At 42.2% G+C, this 25,006-nt stretch overlaps 1 protein-coding gene across 1 annotated transcript; it reads left to right on the forward strand.

The window, feature by feature from the left end:
• Positions 1-909: 909 nt before the first annotated feature.
• On the forward strand, positions 910-23,757 carry TEKT1 (tektin 1). Its single transcript, XM_012779180.2, has 8 exons — positions 910-1,639; positions 2,755-2,961; positions 10,552-10,717; positions 12,862-12,990; positions 13,546-13,689; positions 15,506-15,728; positions 22,863-23,059; positions 23,503-23,757. Exons 2-8 carry the CDS (start codon positions 2,772-2,774, stop codon positions 23,708-23,710), a joined length of 1,257 nt encoding a protein of 418 aa, XP_012634634.2. The 5' UTR covers positions 910-1,639; positions 2,755-2,771; the 3' UTR covers positions 23,711-23,757.
• The last annotated feature ends 1,249 nt before the right edge of the window (positions 23,758-25,006 follow it).

Below are 25,006 nucleotides of genomic sequence, written 5' to 3' on the forward strand. Positions count from 1 at the left end.
ACTTAAACTCCGTAATGAATAGCGAAATAGCTGGAGGAGATGTTTTTGTTTTTTTAAAAGCACATCAAGAAATGCAACGCTATGCAAGTACAGGCCTTTCAAAGGGCAGAATGCCATCAGAGGAGGCATGGCGAGAGACCAAAGTCCCAGGGTCAGTTGTTGGGAGAGGGGCTCGTGTTTTTCCATTCCCTTCCACCCAGTGGAGGTGGGGAGAGGAGTAAATTTGTATACTGATGCAAAATACAATGGTGACCTATGACCATTATACATATTTGTGTGTGTGTATATATATAGCAAATTGAATGTACTTTTGCCTTTTCTACCATGTTTCCAACCGTTCCAAGAAACTCCCCCTTCTGCGCACTGGAGAGCAACCTCCCGGTCTGGCTCTCCAAAATTTCCTGAGGAAACCGCAGAGGTGGCTACGCAGTGTTGGCTGGCTCCATCAGGAATGCGGCTTCCACAGACCCAGCACGCCGCCTTCTTTCCGCCCAATGTGAGACGACGCCTGGCCAGCGCGCATCTCCCCCGAACCCCCACTGCGTTCTGCCCACCCAGCGCTCCCGCCGCCCGCGCTGGTGGGGACCAGACATCCTCCTTTGCGGGCCCGCCAAGCGCGGGCGGACAGGGGCCGGGATTGCCTTTGTGAGGCAGTGCGAAGGCTGGGACGCGGCCGGGAACTCGGGGCTCGTCAGCTCACGGTGGGAAACCCGGACCCCGCGCGGGGAACACCAACCGGGAACCAGGAGCTGAGCCTCTTCCGGGGCGGGGCCGGCCAACGCCTCTCCTTAACCAGCTCTCCTCCGAGGGGTGGAAAATATGAATATGCAAAAGAGCCCCCCGCCTCCCCCTGGCCATGTTTAATATTCATAACGCCTCGAAATTCTCCGGGGGCCCGCAAAGACTCGCGATACGTGGGGGGCGGGAAACGAGGTGGGACCTCCTTTGATTGGTTGCTCTCGTAGGAAAGCTTGCCTTCGATTGGCTTGTGTAAAGAGGAACGTGAGCGTGTGTACCATATGGGCGGGAGATTTGGATACCTATTTTCTGTGTTTCGGACTATGTAGACGAGGACTCAATTCAATTTTTCCAATTCGTATTTACCTCCCCGTCCCCCCGTGTAATTTCTTTACTCCATACATACTGGTGCTTTACCAGACTACAACCATAAAGAGCACATTCCAAGCACGGTATTCGTTTGAAAGTTCCAAGCCGCGCATTTTATAGACAGAGAAACTGAGGCCAGAGTGGGAGGACTTGACGTCCGTGTCCTGACTCCCAGCTCCGGGCTGTCCGTCGAGGGCCGGCCCGGCCACGGCCTGCAGCGCACTCCCCTGGGATCCTAGACCTGCAGCTGCGCTCACGCCAAGCGCGCCCCGGCCTCGCGTCTCCCGGCGTTTCTTACCCTTCCGCGCCACATCGCTGTATCTCTGGCGCATGGATCCGCAGATTCGCGCCTGCGCGGAGACTTGGGCAACGCTGCTAGCGCCGGAACCCGCCCCCTTTGCCCCGGCGACGCGTCACCGGTTGCCACGGAGACCGCTCTGTTTACCTCACAGTCCTGCGGGAGCCGGGAGCTCCCAGTTGGGGTAAGGAGGCTCCCATCCCGAGCTTGTGTAGACTTCTTTGAGGCGCTGAGGTAAGTAAACCCTGGCCCTACCCCACTGACTCATAGCCGCAGCCCTTGGCCCTACCCACAGCTTTCTGCCGGTTGGGATCAGCTCTAATTTAGGTCCTCACCTCTCTGGGGTTACATTTTGGGACTCATCCTTGGACAAACATGAGAGAGTCTGTAGGAGGGACGGGACTAGGAAGAAATGGGGCACTGGGTGGGCTGAGGAGCTCCGTGCAGTCACGCTCTGCCGCTGCCTCTATCCTTGCGTGTGTGAAGGCTTCAGAGATCCAGAGGCCCCTAAGGGCAGGGGCGCAGATTTTTGGGTAGGGATAACCCATATGAGGAATGCAGTTCTGGAAGTCGTTCAAAGATGTGTGCAGATGAAGGGCGTAAACTTTAGTCTTTCTGTTGCTGCCTGCCCGTGCCAGCTACATGTGTTCTTTCTGTTCTTTTAGTCCTGGGAAGTTTTTAGATTCCTTTATATGTTGAATAGGCTCAATACTCAGTTGTCAATTTACACATGTCACATTTGTTCATTTGTTTTAAGAAAACATGTCTGGGTTCAGCTGTTCACCTTTATGACCTAACAATTCTAATGAATCATAAGAGTGCATACATGTTTTTACCAAAAGACATGTGTGAGAATAGTCATAGTATTCGCATTATAGCCCTAAAGTGGAAACAACCCAAATACTAATAAATGTTAGCAAAGACAGCTAAATTTTGGTGTATTTATATAAGGCGCACTATACAGCAATGAGAAATGAACAAACTACAAATATATGAACAATATGGGTGAATCTTACAATGTTGAGCGAAGTATATCAGATACAAAAGAATACATGCTGGATAGTTTCATGTATTTTAAGTTCAAAAACAGCAAAACTAATTTGTAGTGTTAAAAGTCAAGATAGTGATTACCCTGTAGGGCTTGAAGTGGAGACTAGTGACTGGGAAGAGGTTTGAGATGCTGGTAATGTTTGTTTTGTGATATGGGTGCTGGCTACACAGATGTGTTCATTTTGTGTACAGATTATGATTTATACGCTTTTTGGTATGTATATCACATTAATAAAAATTGACATGAAAAAAGGACAAACTGCTTTCACTTAATCTAAAAAAAGTCTGCATTTGATCAGGACTTTGGAAACCTCAAATGGCTAAACTACTACAATCTCCATCCAAGTTCCTGCCGTTGGAATGGCAGATTGCTAACAAGAGCCAGTACCACAGAGCAGACGCCCAGAGGTCCCAATCTGAACGCCTGGTGGCAGAAAGCCAGAGGCTTGTGGATGAAATTGAAAAGACCACAAGAAAATCTCAAAGTGATGTGAACAAGAAACTAGGTAAGGCAATGTGCTTGGAATGTTTGTGAGCATGTTTGGATGAGGCTGCTGAGGTTTAGCTATAGTGTCATGTTCAGGCGTGACAATGTATTATTCTCAAAATATTACTGAAAATCCATGTGTGTTTTCCAGGTTCTATGTTTAAGTTCACTGCCAAGATAGACATACCTAGTCTGATTTTCAGCCATCCATCATTCATTAATTCTTTGATTTGATACACATTTATAGAGCATCTAAGAGCATTTATGGACTATGCACTGGGAATATTCCAGGGAATGATCAGAGTCTGCATTATAGGGGCTTCTGGCTTAAAGAGGAAATAGATATAAAAATTAATAATCAGAATGCAGTCGGTCCTACATATCCACAGATTTGACCAACCACAGATTGAAAATATTTGGGGGAAACCCCTGCAAAATAATACAAGTAAAAAATATAGTATGACAATTATTTATGTAACATTTATATTGTATTAGGTATTATAAGTAATCTAGAGATGATTTAAAGTATACAGGAGGATAAGTATAGATTATATGCAAATATTAAGCCATTTTATATAAGGGACTTGAGCATTTGCAGATTTTGATACAAAGGGGACCCTGGAACTAATCTCCTGCAAAATACCAAGGGACAACTGCATACACAGATAGGTGCTGGGGTAAGAGAAACAAAGGCAGGGGTGGGGTAGGCACAGGAGAATTGGGAAAGTTTTCCTAGAGAGGAACATTTGAGCTGGGTCTTAAAGGAAGAGTTATTATTCTCTTGACAACCTCATACTTAAAAACAGCATTTAAAGGATGGTGCCCTTAAATAAGCAAAAACAAAAATAAACATAAACCAAACCAAACAAACAACATCTCTCAAACACCAAACAGTGATAAAGCAGAAACCACAAGCTCAACTGTCTATCAGGGCCAAGGAGGTAACATCAGGCTTAGATACAAGACAATAGAGAGTGATGGGAGCTTTGGAGACCTGGAGAACATGTGCCCCATCAAAGCAGACAGCTGCTACTCAATTTCAACCGTTTTTTCCAAGAGAAAATATGGGCCCAGTGTTGCCTGATTGTCTGATTTTTTTTCAAGAAAATCTGGAAAGCTGGAATCTATCCACTTTTAAAATAAACTGGGCCAGCTGAATAAACACATCAAGGGATAAAATCTGGTCTGCTAGTATTTTGACCACCAATAAACCAGAGCTTCATTCAGGCCAGCGATGTTAGATGTTAGGCTCTCCTGATGGTTGATCCTTACCAGCCTATACATAGGCCTGTTCTAAATAACGGTGCAAATAGGTAGATATTAAAAATGAGGATGCACCATTCATTTTTCACAACACTTGTGTTTCACAACACTTGTATTTCAGTAGGCACGGGGCAAACGTTTTCAAGGTCTGTACCTTAACTTCATTGATTTATTGAATCATTTTAAAAATTAGCCATTTATAATGGCATTAAAAACATTAAATACCTAGGTATAAATCTAACAAAAGATGTGCAAGAGTTCTACACTGAAAACTACAAACCGTTATTGCAAGAAGTTAAAAAAAGTTCTACATAAATGCAAGGATATATTAGTTAATGGAGGAAAAAAACTGTCAATTCCCCCCCAATTAATGTATAGTTCAATACAATGCTAATGAAACACCTAGCATGTTTTCTGGGGAAATTGGCAAACTGCTTCTAAAATTCATATGGAAATGCAAAGGGTCAAGACTATGCATGACTCTTTTGAAGAACATAGTTGGAAGACTTTCACAGATTTTCACAGACTTTCACAGAATCTTAGAGATTCTAAGACCTATGCTAAAGCTATGGTAATTAAGTCAGCTAAGTTAAGTGAGGAAGACAAATTGACCAACGGAACATAATGGGGTCCAGAAGCGAACCCATACATATACATTTGTCTGATTTATGACAAGAGCAATACTACAATGTAATGGGAAAAGGATAGCCTTTCTGATAAATTGGCTAATTGGACATTCCTATGGAAAAAATTGTATCCAAACCCTATCTCATATCATATATAAAAAAAATCAGATTTAGGTGGAGTGCATATCTAAAGGGGAAATGTAAAACAGTACAGCTTTTAGAGGAGAAGATTTTTATGACTTGGAGAAGGCAAAGATTTCTTATTTTTAAGCAGGACCCAAAAGAACAAAGCATAAAAGAAAAAAATAATAAATTGAACTATATTAAAATGAAGAACTTTTGTCTATCAAAAAGACCCCATTAAAAGGCTGAAAAAGCAATCCACAGAGTGGGAGAAAATATTCACAATATATATATATCTGATAAAGGATTCATATCCAGAATATATAAAGAAGTTTTAAGAATAAAAAAGAAAAAGTCAGATAACTCAATAAAAAATGAGCAAACACTTGACAGACACACCTTACAAGAGAAGAAATTCAGATAGTTGATGAACATATGAAGATGTTCTGATTTCATTAGTCATCAGGAACATATAAATTAAAATCAGAGTTGAGATGCCATTACCCACTAGAATGGCTAAAATGAAAAAGAAGAAGGAGGAGGAGAACAAGAAGTAAGGGGGAAAAAACAGAAAAAAAAAAAAGCCAAGAGTTGGAGAGAGCAACTGGAACTCTGATACCCTGCTGGTGGAAGTATAAATTGGTACAAGCACTTTGAAAAGCTTTGGCAGTATTTAGTATAGTTGAAGATATGCATAGCCTTCTACCTAGCTATTCCACTTTTAGGTATACACCCAGAAGGAATTCATATATATGTTTACCAAAGACACATGGTGCAATGTCCAAAGGAATGCCATTTGTAATAGCCCCAAATTAGAAACCACCCACATCAACAGTAGAATGGATAAATAGTGTTGTATTATACAGCAAAGAGAATGACTGATCTATAGCTACATGCAACTCTACAGATGAATCTTACAAACTTACTAAGATGCTGAGTGACTATATGCCATTTTATTCCATTTAAATAAAGTGAAACAGAAAAAAGGAAAACTTCATTTATAATGTAAGAAGTCAGCATTGATGTGTGGAAGGAGAGGAACTGGAATGGGTCATGAGAGACCTTCTAGGCTGCTGGGAATGTTCGACTTCTTGAGTTGGGTATTGGTTACATGGGTGCGTTCACTATGAAAAATCACTGAATTTTATGATATGTGTATTGTCTATAGGTTTACGATATTTTGATAAAAAGTTAAACATAACTTGTAGCAAGTTCCTGTGCTAGTGCTGTTGATATAGACTTATCAGACGGGTGCCTGCCCTTGGGAAACCTGCCGTCTGAAAGTAGAGATGAGTCAGGTACACAGATACCTGGGGTGTGGTGTGATCCATCCCGTGAGTGGCATCAATAAAGCACTGCCAGATTGGAGGAGGGGGCAAATTCCTTCCAACTGGTCTTATCCAATGACTTCCCAACTTCCCAATCCACTTAGCCTTCATCCAACTTGACCTTCTCTACAATATTGGATGCTTTTGGAATTCTATGGCCTAAATTCCTCCTGGTTCGCTTCCTTTCTCTCTGGCTATTTCCTCCCCTTCTCCGTGTTGATGCTTCTTTTTCCCATTCAGCCCTTCTTGGTGTTCCCTGGTGTTTTGTTCTTGGCCCTCTTGGCTTTTTCTTCTCTTCCTTCTATACTTTCTCTCTTGATGACCTCATTAGAAATTTTATCACTGTCCTCTTTGTGCTATTGTTTTGCAAGTAGAAATCTTCAGCTCTAACTTCTCATGAGAACTTTTAATGGAAATAGAGAAGTACTTGCTATGTATTTCCACCTAGATTCCTTCAGGCACTTCAAAATAAATATATCCCAAGATGAACTCCTTGCTTTCCCTCAAAACTTGCGTCTGCTTCTGTAGTACCTTATCCTGTTTATTGGGACTAGGGTTCATTCATTCATCTATCCATCCATCCATCAAATTGGTCCAACACTGTGCTAGATGCTTCAGAGTGTAAAGCTGAAGAAGACAGACACACATTCTAGTATCAAGAGAGACAAAACATAAGTAAAAAGACAGGTAACTAAAATTATTGCAAGTTGTTAGCCTGGACTAAGACATTGGCCATAAAGATGAAGAGAAGAGGTGCTCAATAATAAGTATGCTGGATTTATAGATAAATTTTAACAACAGAAGCCAAGGAAGTAGCTTGGACAAAATAATAAAGGCAGGATGAATGTGACATTCAGGGGGATTGAGTAGAGGTCCAAGTTGATGTGTAGAGTTCATGAGGGGGAAAAGCATGACAGAGATGAGAGATGGGTCTGGACCAAGCCTGAGGAAGACGTTGAATTTGGAAGGCTCAGTTCAGTAGGTAGCCAGTTAGAATTTAAGAGGTTGAGATAGAAAGGTGGGAGTCAACACATAAAAATATAATAGGAACGAGATGTATAGATTAGATTACCCACCGAATGTATTGGAAGAGAAGAAAAGAGTTCATAGGATGAAGAGGATCAAGAAAAGAGCTGGGGAATAAAAGTTCAGGTAGAAGAACAAAAAGACGAGACGAGGGTCATGAAATACAAAAGATAAGGGTTTTATGGGGGAGGATGTTTTCTATTGTACCAATGGTTGTCACATGTAAAGGAGGCTGAGAGCTGAACAAAAATGAATTTGGACTGGTGACTTCGGGATTAGTGGTGACTTTTGACATTAACAAATCTAGTAGGATAGTGGAGGATGCAAGGTGGGAGTGGAAATCATTTACAAAGTGTGAGTGGGGAGGCTTCAGTTTCCATGGTGGATCAAACACATGCATTTGTCTTCTCTCCTTTTTAGAATTCCAACAAAATAGCAGCAAGGGATTAGTGAAAGCTGTGCCTCAAGGATGGGGTGGCAGGGGAAGAAAGAGAGAGAGAGTGAGAGAGTGAGAGTATGTTGGGGAAGAAGCAACAGTAAACAAATGATGAAAACAAGATTTTAGCAAGCAAAAGAACAAGTGGTAACATACTAGGGATTGCAGAAAGTCAAGATGGGTAGAAAACAGCAAGAAGCTAGCTGATTCATTCTGCAGAAACCTTGCGGTGTTCAAAATGGGATGCATCCAGTTACTTCTAAAGCCGGAGGTTAAAGATAGAACCAGAAACATGATTCGTTGAAAGTCTTTATAAAGAGGTCCCTTTCCATTCTAGCTCTCTCTCATCTGAGCAGAAGGTTAAAGGTTAAAGGATTCAATGACAATCTACTTAATGTATAGTAATTCTTCCAGTTGGTTCCTTCCCAGGACACTAGTAGGCAGGGTTCTACCCTCAGACAGGAGATTAGAAGATTTCTCCATGGAGAAATTAACTGGTCCAAAAGGAAAGATCTATAGATATCAACATTTGCGGATTCACCAGTAAGTTGCCTGGGCCCTGCCTGATCACTCTGTACAATGATGCCTCTGGCTGACAAACACTGTCCCTGCAGACAGAGCTCCCAGGTAGCATTTTAACATCTTATTCTTAAATCAGATGAGGATCACCAAATGTTTGGGGAAAGTCTCTAACATGGCGGACACCAAAACAGAAAAATAATCAAACACACAAACTCAGGAAACAGTGCATAGAGCAAAAGAAAAAGTGCACTATCAGACCCTTAGAGAATTTAGAGATGATATCGCATCCATGGAACAAGCAGAGGAGCCCTTAAAAAGAAAACATTTGGAAAACAGGAATCCTTGGAAATTAAAAATATGAGAACAGAAAAATCTTAAAAATCAAAAGAAGTGTTGAAAGAGAAAGTTGAAGAATCTCTAGAAAGTCCCCACGAGTGAACGGCTTAAAAAAAAAAAAAAAAAGAATCTCTAGAAAGAAGGAGGAGGAGGAGACAAAGAAATAGATAACAGAAGAGAAAAAATAAGAAAATTAGAAGATCAGTCAGGGAGGCTCAGTAACTAATAGGAGTTCCAGAAAAAGTGCAGAGAAAATGTAGAAATCATCTGTGAAACAATACAAGAAAATTCCCTAGAACCAAATGATCTAAGTTTTTAGACTAAAAGTGCATATCCGGTGTCTGGCACAATCATTAAATAAGGTTGACACCGGTGTTAAATTTCAGAACACTAGGAAAATAGGGAAATTGCTAATAGTTTTCAGAGCAGGAAAAACAGGTTACACACAAAGAATCAGGAATCAGAATGGCATTAAACTTCTCAACAGAAACTCTGGCAACTAAAACGAAATGGAACAATGCCATCAAAACTCTAAAAGAGAAAAATGTAAAACCTATTAACTCAGCACACAGTCAAATATAAGCAAATGGTGAGGGTAGAATAAAGGCATTTTCAGTCTTGAAAGTTTTCAAAAATTTTACTGCATATGCACCCATTTCTTAGGAAGTTCCTGAAGGATGTACTTGAGCACATTGAAGAAGTAAATCAAGGAAGAGGAAGAAATGCAATCCAGGAAGTAGGACTGCAACCTGTGAGAAGGGTGGAGGGGATGCCTGGAAGCAAAGTCATGGGATGACAGCCATGCAGCAAACTAGGGAGCAGCCCATACAGACTGGGGCAGGAGGACAGAGTTGCTCTAGGAGAGAAACAAAATCGATAGATTACTCAGTGGGTTGGAATGTATTGAGTGGATATACATAGTTGTGTCATAAAGTTGGGGGCAAACTTAGTAATGTAGAGAAAGCAAAGCAATCACGATAGTAACCATTTTACTCTCCCATAACATCATGTTGTGAACCTCAACTGTACACAATAAAATTTATTTTAAATGAATGACTGAATAAATAAATGAGTCATTTTACAGAAGAGGAAACTGACAGTTATACAACCAGTACATTATGACTTTAAGATTCAAATGCTGAACAACTCATTCTGAATTCATTATGTATTATATACTTTTCCTACTGTAATCAGCTGTCTTCTACTTGTAATGTTTAATAAATTTGCTTTAATGATTATTAAAAAAGAAAGTGAAACAGAAATGCAATTATTAACCCCTCCAAAAGACAGAAAATTGTGTAAGAAGTTTATCACAGTGTACTATATGGCTCAGGTGTAAATAACATTTACATATTTATAAAATATAAATAAACAATAAGTTTATTTATTACTAACAAAATGGTGATATAACTATATTGGGAGATGGAAGGAACAGAGTATGTTATGTGAGTTGGTTAAGAACAAATCATTATCTTTCATCATCGGAAATCCATAGATAATATCAAAACTGATAATGAATAAGTAGCAGCATAACCAAATGCCATAAGATGTAATACAAGTATTTAGGGTGGTTGCACCCAGAAGGTGGGGGTGGGTAAGAATGGGTCAGAGAATTGCAATACTTTGTAATTTATTTGACATTTCAAACAACATACATCTATATCTTTAATAAAATTAAAAGTTATTAAAAACAGCTGGGCATCGAAGAATTAGAATCAGTGAGTGTAGAATGATAAATTTGATGTTGAATGTAAGAAGAAATATATCTTCTTTCCTTCCTTCTTGTTAATAAACATTTAAAAAGATGAAAAGATGCCCCGAAGTAGCACAGCTCTGAGAGGAACAGAACATATCTCCCATAGTTTTACACCAGTCCTCAAGTTTCTAATCAAAAGCAGGGCTACATTGGGAGTAGATTAATCCTGGCATAACTTGTCTGTGTGCTTCAGAGCAGAGACTTGAGGAAGTCAGATTCTGGAAGAAGGAGTTAGATGACAAACTTGAGCAGCTTGTGTATGAGACCGAGGATCTACTCACATATAAGACCAGATTGGAAAAGGCCCTGGAGAGCTTTAAAGACCCCTTGCACATCACTGAGAGGTGCCTGGCTTACAGGTAGGAGGGAAGGTTCCCCGAATGAATCCTCTGTTGCGAGAAATGAGATGTTGGGTAGGAAAAGCTGGCTGTGTGAGATGGTGGGTTGGAACGTGGCAAACGAGCCTGAAGTTATCCTGGCGTGCCCAGGGTGCTGGGCAGCAGAAGGAGCACTGGACTTGGTTCATGTCCAAACTCTGCCCTTGACTGACTCAACATAAAGACTAACATTAGGACTAGGTTTTGCTGCGCATATCAGAAACCTGCAAAATAACATTAAACTTAATGTAGTTTTCTTTCTCTCTCACATTGAGATAGTCCATTTAGGGTTGGCATGGTGGGACACAGTTTTAGGGTTCTGGGCTTTTCTATCCTGTTGCTCCACTGCATATGGCTGTCACTCCCAAGGTTACCTTGTGGTTTAAGATGATTGGAGCTCCAGCCATTACGTCTACATTCCAGCAAGTAGTAATAAGTGGGGTTTGGCATTCACCCTTTCTGCTTGCATCCCACTGACCAGAACTTAATCACATGCCACACCAATAGAAGCTGAGAAATGGTTGTCTTTATTTGGTGCAGCCAAGTACTCAGCTAAAAAAAAAAAATCAGGTGTTCTATTGCCAAGGAAGATGGTGAGAACAGATACTATAGCTCCTGGGGATAATAATTCTGCTCTGATAGACAGAAGCACTTTCCAATACAGACAGCACTATATGAACATACCTTTTTGTTATTATTTCCCTCCTATAAATCCAATGAGTAGGATGACCGTCTCTATTCTGGGGTGATGCTGGTTTCCAGACCTGTTCCCTATTGCAGTCCTAGCTGCAGCACCCTAACAGGTCTCCTTGCTGCCAGCATAGCCTCCTCCAACCCAGTGCACCTTCCACACTGGCTGTTGAATGAACTTTTCCAAATACAGATTTTTTTTTCAGATTCTCCATGCTTAAATCCTTTAATTACAACCCCAACAGCTTTAAGATAAAGTTCAAGCTTCTTAGCTTAGCAAACAGGGTTCATCATGATGGGACACCCATGACCTCTCCAGGTCCATATCTCATCCCCAGTAGTGGGAGGCGCTTAGGTGTGCTGAGCTGCTGGAAGTTTCCCAAACGCACCATGCCTCTGTATTCCTGGAAAGCCTTATTCCCATTATAAGCTTAGCCAAGACCCTCTGTGGTAACCAGCAGTCTCCCTGGCCAGCTTTAGGGGTGTGAGGCAAAGGGTTATTAGCAGCTGGTCGAGGAGGCCAACACCCAGTGGGCTCAAGTCTAAGCCTACAGATGATTATAACGTAGAGGTTGCTGAATTTATTGAGCATGTACTATGTGCCATGTACTGTACTGTATGCTTGTATATCTCATTTGTACCTTGCCACAATCCTATGAAGTATTAATAATTATCCCGATTTCACAAAAACAGAAATCAAGGCGCAGATAAGTTATATAACATGCCCAAATCCACACAGCTGGTGAGTGGGAGAGCCTTCCTCCCAAGCACTGGCATGCAGGGTAGGAAAGAACAAAATATCAGGCAGTAGGGTCAGTTTTGGAAGTCGTATAGTATCGTGGTTAAAAGCAAATGTAATACCCAGTTCTATGTCACTGGGTAAGTTACTTAGTCTCTCAATTTCCTTATTTGTATTAAAAGGGTTAAGTAAGAATATTTATATAAAAAGCCCTGCACAGTGCCTGTCACAGAGTAAGTGCTCAGGGGTGGAGATAATATTATATAATAATATTGGTGTCATTATTATTACTATTATTATTATAATAAAACCTCTTTCTGGGGATTCAATTCCTTGTCTAAAAGTAGGACTAGGATCAAGGAAGAACACATACGCCTTTGAAATTCTAAGTCGAAAGGCAGTGTTTCCAATGAATAAGTGAAAAGAAATAGACTTCAGAACTAATGGTCAAATAAGGAGAAAAATGTCATTTGGCATTTTTCAGACTGGGTGATGAGTCACCAATCTGTTTTTCTTCGTTATGTTTGGATATTTTGAAGTCACATAGACACCAACTAATATCCGTCACCCACTGCATCGTCAGACAGATCGGGAGATACTAGAATCAGTTTTCCAGGCAGTTTCAATGTCCAGACGTTAGCCAAACCCGAGTGGCCTTCCTGCATGTGTCGGCTGACTGCTGCCTTTCCCCGGCCAGGGAGAAGCGTGTCGGGATCGACCTGGTGTACGATGAAGTGGACCAGGAGCTGACGAAGGAGGCCGAGATCATCCGGGGCGTGATGGCGCTGCTGGCTCGCACCTTGGAGGAGGCTGACGAGCAGATCAGGTGTGGCGCTCGGCCTGCCCTCCAAGTCCCCGCTGGGATTCTGAGCAGAGGCAGCAAAGTCCAGGCTCCAGGGCACAGAAAGACTGGGGTTTAACACTCTCACAGACACTCTGTGGCCCCAACACTCAGGCTGAGAATGGGTCACAGTCCTCAGACATGGCAGTGGCCTTCCAGTCGGGGCTGGGGCTGGGGCTGGATTTCACCCTGATTATAAACTGGAGGAGGTGGGAGCCCACTGCTGCCAGGGCTGACCCCTCACGTACAGCATGCCACAGTGGTGACCTTGGGAAATGTCATAGTGCAAGGGGTGGGAGGATCTCGAAGTATAGGTTTGGTTATGCTGACTTGTCACCAAGCATGGTGTGTGTGTGTGGGGGGGAGGGGTGTGCATGTGTGTGTGGGGGGAGGGGTGATGGGAAACGGGGTAGGGAGGGACAAAGTGCCACCATCCTGTACCATACTAGCTTCAGCTCTGTTTTCAGGGTCTCCCAAGAACCCATAGGTGCCACCTGGGCATTCTAGAGGGAGAAACCCAGTTTACCTTTCTTCCTTTAGGCTGAACCGCTCTGCCAAGTACAATCTTGAAAAGGATTTGAAGGACAAGTTTGTGGCCTTGACTATCGATGATATCTGCTTCTCGCTCAACAACAACTCCCCAGACATCCGATATTCAGAGAACGTTTTGAGAATCGAACCAAAGTGAGTGGGCCTTACAGTCCTCCTCCCTGCTGGTGGTGTCGCGGTGTTTCTTAGACAGGCAGGACCTAAGTAAGGAACCTCGTCCTTGCAGCCGCTGGGAGCTGGGCAGGGGCAGGCTGGGGGCAGAGGCAGGTGCTGAGTCTGGCCACCCTGACACAGGGCCCAGCAGCTCCAGGGTCCTCCAGGTTAGGCCCCACTTTAAGAAAGTCTGATATAAAACCTTTGAACATTTAACATTTATTCTTTTATTTGTTCATGTTTTTAACAAGTAAAAGGATCTGAAAGTGTATAAGGGGCAAGTTAATAATTTCCCCCCTTTCCATTTTTACACCCCCTGAGATATAACCAGTGTTACCTGTATGTTCATACAAACGTATGTATGTAACTCACACACACAAGTTGACTTTGTTTAGTTTACAACAATGGGATTATACTATGTACTTTCTCTGTAACATCTGACCTGCATTTTCCAGTTAGCATTTTATCACAGCCTAACTCTTTCTAATTTTTGAAATAAAACATACATATAGGAAAGTGTACAAATAATAGGCATACAGTTCAAGAATTAGCTTTGTTAGTTGTCTTTTGCTGTATAACAAATGACCCCCAAACTTAGCGGCCTAAAAAAATAAACACTTATTATCTCACAGTTTCTGTAGGTCAGGGGCCAGGTGCTGCTTAGCCAGGTGTCTCGGGCTCGGTGTCTCCCGAGGTTGTTGTGGAGCCAGCGGCTGGGGCTGCCGTCCACGTGGAGGCTCGACTGGGGTGGGGTCCACTTCCAGGCTGACTTGCGGGTGATGGCGGGCCTCGGTTCCTTGCCACGTGAGCCTCCCCATGGGTCAGTCTCATGACAGAGCAGCTGGCTTTTCCCATAGCGAGTGATCCTAGAGAAAATGAAAGAGAGAGAGAGAGAGGGAGAGGGAAAGAGGGAGGGAGAACCCAAGACAGAAGCCACAGTCTTTCTTACACCTTAATCCCCGAAGTGCCATCTCATTCTTCTGTTTGTGAGAAGTGAGCCAGTAAGTTCACCCAAGTTCACTCAAGGTGAGGGGATTACACAAAGGCCCGAGGACCAGGAGGCAGGGATCACTGTGGCCATCCCAGAGGCTGCCTCTAATCACAGAGTGAACCAAATCCTCATGTCACCACCAAACAGGCCAAGAAAGGAAAGATCACCACCACCCCACAGAAGTCCCCATCCCGTCCCCTTCTGATCAGTATCAATACTCCCACTCTCTGAAGGTAACCACTTTCCTGACTTCTAATAGGTTTGTTTTGCCTGCTTCTTGTTAAATAGCATCATACACTGTATGTTTTATGTGTGTTTTCAGTTTCTTATAATTAACATTATTTTGAGGTTCATCGATGTTTTTACGTAAAGCAGTTCTTCTTCAAGCTAGTGATTTATTCATTTATTTATTTATATCTGTATGGACTCATGGTGTATGTTGTAATCTGTTGTTATTATTTATTTTGATGCTTAAATTGTCCTTAGCTTTGTAATCTAGACCAAGTTACTTTGTTTTTCTGAGCTCAGTTTTCCTTGTCATGAGGATTAAATGAGATAATGCCTGTAACGGTGCCAGCCCAGTGCCTGGCACAGAGCAGGGAGGTTACCCAAAGTGACAGCTATTAATATTGCCCTTGACAGACCACTGTTCACTCTACCTGGAGATGGGGAAGCATTCTAGGTGCTTCTGATGGGGGAGGTAGGCCTAGCTAGCTTCCATTGCGTTTTCCAGGAGCTTGTCTCCCTCCGCAAGCCCCCTTCCCTAGCCCCCAAATGCCGTGAATGAACGCGAGGGGTCTGTTTCAGCTCTGTGAGTCTGGATGAATGGTTGGACTTCTCCAACGCCAACGTGGAGAAGGCTGACAAGCAGCGGAACAACTCCCTGATGCTGAAGTCTCTGGTGGACCGAATCCTGTCCCAGACAGCCAACGACCTGCGCAAGCAGTGTGATGTGGTGGACACGGCGTTCAAGAACGGGCTGAAGGTGGTCAAGGATGTCAGGGACAAGCTGGCAGCTCATCTAGCCAAGGTGAGGTCCCTGGGGAGAGCATGGAAGAGTAGACCCCGGAGGCTTCGCCGTAGAAAATGAGAACAGTCCCTGGGCCGGGCCACTAGACTTTTGGGCTTGTGATATTGGGTTCATTCATGAGTAAAGGTCACTCACATCTCTCTATCTTAATGGCAGGATTTGGGGTTTGGGGAACTGGAATGAGAGCTTGTCCCACTCTGGGCCTCTATTTGTCACTCACTACTACAGAGAACAGAGGTGCAGAGGACAGAGTCCTGAGGCAGGGGACGGGAGGCTCAGGGTTTGGCTGCAGCTGTGTGCCCAGCTGTCTCCCCACTCGGGTCCTCAGCTCCTCCTTATGTGAAATATGGAGATGGATTACATGGTCTCAGACATGGGCTCAGACATGATCTCACACATCCTTTGGGACTCTGAAGTTCCATGACTAAATGTAACCAGTGTTTCCGAACTCAGTTGCAGCTCTGGGGCTCTGGGTGGTTCTCCCTCCCGGTTATGGTGGCAGTGAGAGGAATGGCCCTGATTTGTAAAATCTGCAGATTTCTGTAGTATAAATACACCCACCAGGGTTGATCTCAAGTGACCTGTTTAACAACGGGCTGACACAGTTCCTGAATATTTAACAATCAGAGCCCTCCCGAGCCAGTTGTAGTATACAACTCACCACCCAGGACCCCCGGATCCTGAGCACATGTGAACACCCCTCAAGGCTAAGCTCAGGAACCCTGGGTACTAGAGTCAAGTGGCACAGTGCTGCATTTAGACTGAAGAGATGCAGCCTTAAATTCCAGTCCTGTGATAGCTACCCGGGTGAGTCAAACAGACCCCTCAAGCTCTCTGAGCCTCTCTGGGAGGACAAGGCACATTTCACATGCTCAGTGGCAACATGTGGCCATTGGCTGCTGTGTTAGTGCAGCTTCAGGGGAACCGGGTCTTTCCTCAACTATGGGGAGGGTATGAGAAGGTTCATGAGAGTGAGGCAGACTTAGAGATGGTGGCCACACATTTGACGGAACCATGAATGATAATCAAAACTTAATCTGCAATCATTTCAATATTCAGAAGTGTGTAGTCTAAAAGAGAAAGTATATGGAAAAAAAGCAGGATTTCATCAAGTTCAAAGGCCTTAGGAGTTAACAGGAGAAATCATGTAGATTGCTTAGAAGCCAAAAATTTCAAGATCCAATTGAGAAAACAGGCTACCTAGTTATATCACCTGGCCAGAAGCCTCCCTGGTCATGAAAAGACTTAGCAAGCTGAGAACACAATCTCCAAATTAAATGATAGGGTAACCTCCATTTTGTTTATGATGACCTAATTGTTTCCTTACTGGAAAAAGCATATTTTTAAGCTCAGGAAGGTTTAGAATTAAGTGTAGGAATGTTTAAGATAATCTAACCCAGGGGTCAGCAAACTTTCTATACAGACTCAGATAGCAAATATTTTAGGCTTTGTGGGCCAAGAGACAAAATCAAGGCTGTTTTGTAGATATTTACATAATTAGGTAGAAAAATTTTCCACAGATTCTTCATTGACAAAACTCATAATAATAATCGAGTATAATTTTTTGGAATCCAGGTCTACTAATGAAAAGGGAATTCTTTTTGTGGGAGGATACCATCTTGCTTAGTTCCAAGTTAGGGGTTCCAAGTTAGTGTTTCCTACAAAATCTATTGCATGTGTTCAGCTGTTAATGTTGATCATAATGAGATTTTAAGCATTTCATCTTTGAAAATGTCTTTGTATTCAGATATGTACTACCAAATAATCATAACAACCTATGAGCATATGAATTTAATTGAACATATTCATTGCTTGGAAGGCATTTATATATTTCTGTTAGATTTTTCTCCTGATATTTGCCTTTTAGCCAATATCATAACATTTCAGATTAATCACTTCCAGCTCAAAGTTAGATAGAAACTCTTCAATTGCATATTTATGTGGATTTTGAAATTTGGAAATTGCCTTTGCTTTGAGGTCCAAAACCACTGCTGGAATTTGGATGCATCCGTCGCCAATTTGTGTGGGAATGAAGGTCTTGCTGCTTGTTTTGACTTTTGACAGCACGGGAAGTATATAAAGCAGCTTGACGTTATGTGTAATTAAAATCACATTAGTTGTTGAAATGACTTTACTGCAATATAAGCTTTGCATAGATGTGCTGTCTTGCCTTGTAATTTTATGTTGGATTCATTGCAAAATATTATTAAGTCTGCAGCAAAAGCTAATTTCCAAAGCCATTCAGTATTTGGTTTAAGGTAGTTCTTATTCAGCAAAATTTTTATCTTGGCTCTGAGCTAAAATAAACCACAAGAAAATTTTGCCACTTCTAAACCATTGAATTGCTGTAGGGCAAGTTGGGATATTCAGTGTCTATTCCTGACAAAAATTCACAGCACCAATGATGGTCAAGTCCACGAGAGCTAATGAAGTTCATTGTGATGATATTGGTTCAATAACACATGATAGATCCCAATATTTTCTGCAAAGTACCATTTGATGAATAATGTAATGAATAATCAACCATAAGCTTTAAATAAATTACTGTAAATTTGTTTACCTATGCCTTTTCCTGTTCAATATATATTTATACCACCATCAGCTGTGACACTTCTCAGTAGATTCCACTTCAGGTTGTGCTAAATGAGTATTTTCTCAGCTTTTAGAAAATAGTTATTTCATGGAGATCATTCACAGAGGCTGATTCTTTAATCACTTCAAACTCAGCAATGACTTCTTGAATAAACAACTGAACAGTATCAGAACACTTGTCAACTCATTTAAGAGCAAAGGGGAACCATTCAAAATCATTTGCCATTTTTTTTAAGAGAGGGTCTTGCTCTGTTGCCCAGGCTAAAGTGCAATAGTGTCATCATAGCTCACTGCAGCCTCAAACTCCTGGGCTCAAGTGATCCTTCTGAGTAGCTGGGACTATAGGCACATGATACCACACTGGGCTAATTTTTTCCATTTTTTGTAGAGATGGGGTCTTGTTATGTTGCTCGGTCTGGTCTCAGACTCCTAGCCTCAGGTATTCTCCCACCTAGGCCTCCCAAAGTGCTAGAATTACAGGCATGAGCCACAGCACTTGGCCTTGCCTTGTTTTTTAAATTAATTATTGATGCTACTCCCTATGTCCTTAACTCCTTGAGCCACTCTTTCTGCAAAAAGACTAATGGTCTTAAACAAGTTTATATTCTCTGGACACACTTCCTCAGCTGCTACAATCAAACATGATTGAATTAACTCACTATCAGTAAATGGCTTTCCTTGCTTGGCTAACAAATGAGCCACTTGGAACCTTACTTTGGTTGCAGTCTCATTTTCATTTTTTGTGAAGAAATTCTGCAGTAATGAGATACTGTTTTAAATTTTCTGCTTTTTCTGATCATTGCTTTCCTGTGCACTGAGAATAATGTGATGAGTGCTTAGTCTGGTTATGTTCATGTTTACGGTATTCTTTGAGCACAGCTATAGTGTTACCGCATGATAAACACAATGGTTTGACGCCCAGTTGATTAACCAAACCTGTTCTCCACTGGGCCTTAAAAGTGCAACACACAAGGCCCACTTGTTTTAACATGGTGAATGTGAAATGTGCTATGGTTTGAATGTTTGTGTCCCCTCCAAAATTCATGTTGAAACTGAATCCCCAATGCAACAGTATTAAGAGGTGGAGTCTTTAGGAGGTGATTAGGGTATGAAGGCTTTGCCTTCATTAATGGGATTATCACCTTATAAAAGGGCTTAATGAAACTAGCTAGGCCCTTTTGCCCATCTACCTTCCATCACGTGAGGACTCAGCAGCAAGACACCATCTGAAAGCAGAGAGCAGCCTCACCAGACACTAAATCTGCTGATGTCTTGATCTTGGACTTCCAAGCCTCCAGAACTGTGAGAGAGAAATTTATGTTCTTTATAAATTACCCAATCTCAGGTAGTTTGTTATAGCAGCAGGGATGGACAAAGACACACTAGTAATAAAGCAATAAAGTAAGATGTCACTGTATGGTGATACGCAGATAAATAACTGTCAAGTTACAACTGTGTCACTGTGATTTGTAGTTCTCTGGGCAATAGTACAAAGGAATGAGATCATCATATGCAGTCTGTCGCAATGACTTAATTCTGCTGTGGTAGTTCAGAAGCAGTTATAAATAAATGAATGAGCATGGCTGTGTTCCAATACAACTTTATTTATGGACACTAAAATTGAATTCTATGTAATTTTCACATGGCATGAAATATTCTGCTTTTGATTTGTTTCAATCATTTAAAAATGTAAAAGCCATTCTTTTAAGAGTGAAAAGACAAGCCACAGACTGAGAAAAAAATTTGCAAAATACTTAACTGATAAAGGAATGTTATCCAAAATATACAAAGAACTCTTTAAACAATATGAAAACAAACAAACAAACAAACAAACAAACTCTTTAAACAATATTAAAACACAGGCAAAAGATCTAAACAGACACCTCACCAATGAAGTTATACACATGGCAGTTAAGCATATAAAAAGATGCTCAACAACATGTATCATTCGGGAACTGCAAATTAAGAAACAACAGTGGGATACTCCTGCACACACCTGCAGAAAATCCAAAACACTGACAACTCCAAATGCTGGCAAGGATGTGGAGTAGCAGGGACTCTGATTCATTGCTGGTGAGAATGCAAAATGGCACAGCCACTTTGGAAGACAGTTTGGCAGTTTCTTACAAAACTGAACATGCTTTTAGGATTCAGCAATCTCATTCCTTGATATTTGCCCAAATGAGTAAAAAACTTATGTCTACACAAAAACCTGCATATGGATGTTTATAGCAGCTTTCTTAGTAATTGCCCAAACTTGGAAGCAACCAAGAGAGGTGAATGGATAAACTGTGGTATATCTGGAAACTGGATATTATTTGGCATTCGAAAGGAATGAGCTATCAAGCCATGAAAGGACATAGAAGGACTTGACATGCACATTGCTAAGTAAAAGAAGCCAATCTGAAATTCATACTGTATGATACGAATCATGATTCCAACTATATGACATTCTGGAAAAGGTAAAATTATGGAGACTAAAAAGATCAGTGGTTGTCAGGGGTTTGGGTGGGTGGAAGAGGGAAGGAGGTATGAGTAGGGAGACCCCAGGGGATTTTTAGGGAAGTGAAACCTATTCTGTAGGATATAGTAATGATGGATACATGTAATTACACATTTGTCAAAACCCATAGAACGTGCAACACAAAGAGTGAGAGTGAACCCTAATGTAAACAATAGACTTTCGTTAATAATAATAATGTATCAGCATTAGCTCATCAACTATAACAAATGCGCCACACTAATGCAACATGCTAATAACAGGAGAAACTATGTGAGGGGGAGAGAGGGTATAGGGGAACTCTGTACTTCCTGCTCAGTTTTTCTTTGAAAAAAAAAAAAAACTGCTCCTAAACCTAAAACTACTCCAAAAAATAAAATCTATTACTCAAAAAATTCTTATTTCACAAAAATCAAGTGGCAGATTGAATTTGGCTCATAGGCCATAGTTTGCTGATTCCTGATCTGACCTGTAGCAGTAGTTTTGTTTTAAAGAACCTTTGTATTTTGGATATTTAAAGTGTTTGTAAAATTTGAGATAATTTGGCCTGTTTTTTAAAAGTTATCCTTTAAAATATATAATGAAATAATTGATTTAGCCTTATGATTTTTTTTTATTTCGGCATATTATGGGGGTACAGATTTTAAGGTTTCAATAAATGCCCATTTCCCCCCCTCCCCCCAAAAGTCTGAGTCTCCATCATGACCATCCCCCAGATGGTGCACATCTCACTCATTATGTATGTATATACCCACCCCCCTCCCCCCTCCCACCTGCCCAATACTAGCCTTATGATTTTAAGATGAAACTTTAAGTTTGGAGACAGCATAAGAATGACTTAAAATAATTTAAGTCATCTTTTTTTAGTTTAATTTGCTAAATTGATGAGATTTATTGAAGGACTCCAAAAGGCCTTATTTGTTAAGATAATACAAGTCTTTTAATAAAGCTATATGTCAAATTTATATATGCTGCTTTAAATAAACATTCAAAGGATTTTAACTAAGTTTGAAGTGAGAGCAACTATTAGTCAAAATCAGTTTAAAGTGATTGTTAATATTTGCTAAATTAAAAAATAGTATATCTGTGAACTAAACTTAAGAAAAGCTTAAAAAGTGTTAGAAGAAAGCTTAAGAAAACCAAATGCAATATGTGGACCTTGTTTGAGCTCTAATTGGAATGAACCAACTCTTACAAAAAATTATGGTACAATGGGAAAATCTGAATACTAAATATTAGATGATATTAAGAGATCAATCTCTCTCTCTCTTTAGTGTGATAAAAAGTACTGTGGTTATATCAAAAGAAAAAAAAAGAATCCTTATATTTTAAAAATACATACTCAAGTATTTAAGACTGAAATGATGTAATACCTGGGACTTACTTTAAAATAACCACACTGATAGGCGGGGATGGGGACAAGATTTGGCATATGTTGCTTATTGCTTCAACTGACGATGGGAACATGATACTCATTATTCTATCTACTTTTGTGTATGTTTGGAAATTTCCATGGCACAAAGTTAAAAAAAAAAAGAAAAGAAAAGCTTTAGGAAGAAATTATTTTTTTAACTAGTTAAATATTATTTTAAAAAACCCCAAGTAACTTATAAGTAGTATTTTCTGTACACAGAGCCACTCTCAAAAATACCAACCAAACTCAGACTGAACTGCTCACACTCTTTCTTAAGGCTTGCAGCGGACAGAACTGGAGCTGGCGGGTGGGAGTGATGGGGACACAGGCAGTGAGACCCCCATGCTGGCCAAGCCTTTGCCGGGGACATTCTCCTTGGCACAGGAGATGAGGCAACCATGGACAGTCCTGTTTCTTCCATCTGTGAGGTTCTAAGGTTGGGCAGTCACCTTACCCACTAGCAGTCACTGCTTCAGGGAAGAGAGATCAGACTCATTCCGGGGTCCTGCCTAAGTAGAAATCCGAGGCTCCCTCTTCCTGACTTCCGTGGCCATGAACAGATGTGCCGTCTGCTGTTGAGTTTTGAGGCGCACAACCTGGTCTCACCTACTTTAATTTTTTTTGTAAGGTCATGGAAGAGATTGCTTCCCAGGAGAAAAACATCGCAGCTCTTGAAAAAGCCATCCTTGACCAAGAAGGGCCTCACAAGGTGGCCCAAACACGCCTGGAGCACAGGACATGCCGGCCTAACGTGGAGCTGTGTCGCGATGTCGCACAGTATAGGCTGATCAAGGAGGTTCAAGAGATCACCCACAACACTGCAAGGTAGGCTAGCGGCCAGCGAGCAGAGGGGCCCCAGGCTCCATCCCAACCTGGATCTCAGGCGGGGGCCAGGCAGTGACCACGGGTGTGGCGCCTGCTCTATCACGTTTGAGGAATTCCCGCCTAGAGGGCAGTCTCCACTGGCTCCAGCCACAACTGTTGCCACACAGGAGATGGATCCCAATGTTGAAATGTTTCTTAAGAAGCCCGAATCCAGAAGTTTAGGTGAAATCTGCAGTTTTAAGTGTTGGCATTTCATACAGGTGTCTGTGTCATGAGTCTGGCCTGTGGCCACCAATTGGAAATCTCCGTCTGAAAGAGGAGAGAGGGAGGGGAAGAGCAGATATCCATCTGGCTTCCGCACTGAACACCTGGATGCATTTTTTCCCCCTGAAAGTACAATGCAGAGAGAGAAATCATTCCCTTCTGTTTGTTTCTTCTCTTAGATTAAAGGACACCTTAGCCCAAGCTCAGATAGAGCTGAAAGGGCTGCACCGCCGACAGCTGGCCCTGCAGGAGGAGATCCACATCAAAGAGAACACCATCTACATCGACGAAGTGCTGTGCATGCAGATGAGGAAGTCCATCCCACCACGGGACGGGGAAGACACTGGGGGCTGGGCCGGGGGCATCCGCCCCGATGCCATCTGCTAATAGCTGGGCTCGGTCTGATTCTCATTAAACCGTGTCATACGGCGGCAGTACAGAGCTCTCATTTCAGGCTGGCGGGACTTCTAGGCAGCCTGCCACAACTCTTGGCCAGGATTCCAAGCCGCTCAGGGGCTGAGTTTTGGGTGCAAGTTTCTTTCCTGTGCGGCTGGTGCCATGGTTGTTTTGTTACCAGTGCAGCGCTTGGGCTCTCTATGCCATGGAAATTAACAAGAGGCCAAACTGGAGTCCCAGGCAAGGCTTTATTGGGGCTTATCTCAAGTACAAGGGAGACAGCACCAAGGAAAAAGTCCTTAGTCTAGCTCTCCCAGAGGAGTTCAGGAGAGTTTTAAAGGGGGTTAGGTGGGGAAAGGGTGCCGTGTAAGCATGCAGAGGTGGGGATTTCTTGCATCTATGTAGTTCTGTTACATGCCTTTTTATGCGTTGCATGTCTCAGCATGTTAAATCTCTATCCCTGAGCGTGATTTTTAGCATTAAAATGAGATTATAATGAGGAAAAAATCGGGGTAAGGTCAGTATGGGGGCCTATTCTGGCTCGAGGTGGTTAGATTTGGATAGGTCTGGTGTCTTTGTAGCCAGATGTCTTATCAGCTCGTGTCAGTGTTTTGCTTCAATGGTCTCAAAAAACGTTATTCACAAGACAGTTTAGCCCGTTTCTAACATGAGTATGGGTTGAATTCTGGCTCTTAGAAAACTATTTGTCTCAGCCCTCTGTGAATAGCTGGGTTTGGTTATATTGAATTCCGTGGTCAAGAGTGAGGGGCCTGAGTCCTGTCCCTATTCTGTCTCAGTTTAACAGTTATATTCTGTGTATTAGCACAGGCCAACTCTTACAATGTCACAGCACCTGGGGCCTTGGGAGGAGGGGTTCATGACATTTTAGTTCAGATTTAATTGAGTTGAGTAGCTGGGCTGGATCACCTGCTCAGACCATGCCCATCTAGCAGGGGAGATGGGATGCAAACCTTTCCCTTGGCTTTCAAAATTCCTTTTCCCTAGAAAACAATGTGGGAACTGCTGACTTAGACCTGCCTGGCTAGTCCACGGGAAGCCTATTCAAGTCATAAATAAAAAACCAAAGGAGAGAGGAGCCCCCATCAGCAGTCCCTGTGAGCCTGTAGGCATCTCTCTGGGCCTTGCTCCTGAGTGAGTTTCAATCCTGCAGCAGGGGACAAGGAGCGGGTGAGCCAGGCTGCTGTCTGGGGTTATGGGGGCACAGATGGGAACGTCTCTGGCTCACAGGCTGGAGGAGGGCTCCAGGGGCACCCGGGGGACGTGCGT

Source organism: Microcebus murinus, chromosome 18, assembly GCF_040939455.1.
Source record: "Microcebus murinus isolate Inina chromosome 18, M.murinus_Inina_mat1.0, whole genome shotgun sequence".
NCBI classification, from domain to species: Eukaryota; Metazoa; Chordata; class Mammalia; order Primates; family Cheirogaleidae; genus Microcebus; species Microcebus murinus.

Excerpts from the sequence above, each read along its gene's own strand:
- TEKT1 (XM_012779180.2), top strand. The coding sequence starts at position 2,772 with ATGGCTAAACTACTACAATCTCCATCCAAGTTCCTGCCGTTGGAATGG. Across the intron at positions 2,962-10,551 it reads TGATGTGAACAAGAAACTAG|AGCAGAGACTTGAGGAAGTC; the intron begins GTAAGGCAATGT and ends TGTGTGCTTCAG. Across the intron at positions 10,718-12,861 it reads GAGAGGTGCCTGGCTTACAG|GGAGAAGCGTGTCGGGATCG; the intron begins GTAGGAGGGAAG and ends TTCCCCGGCCAG.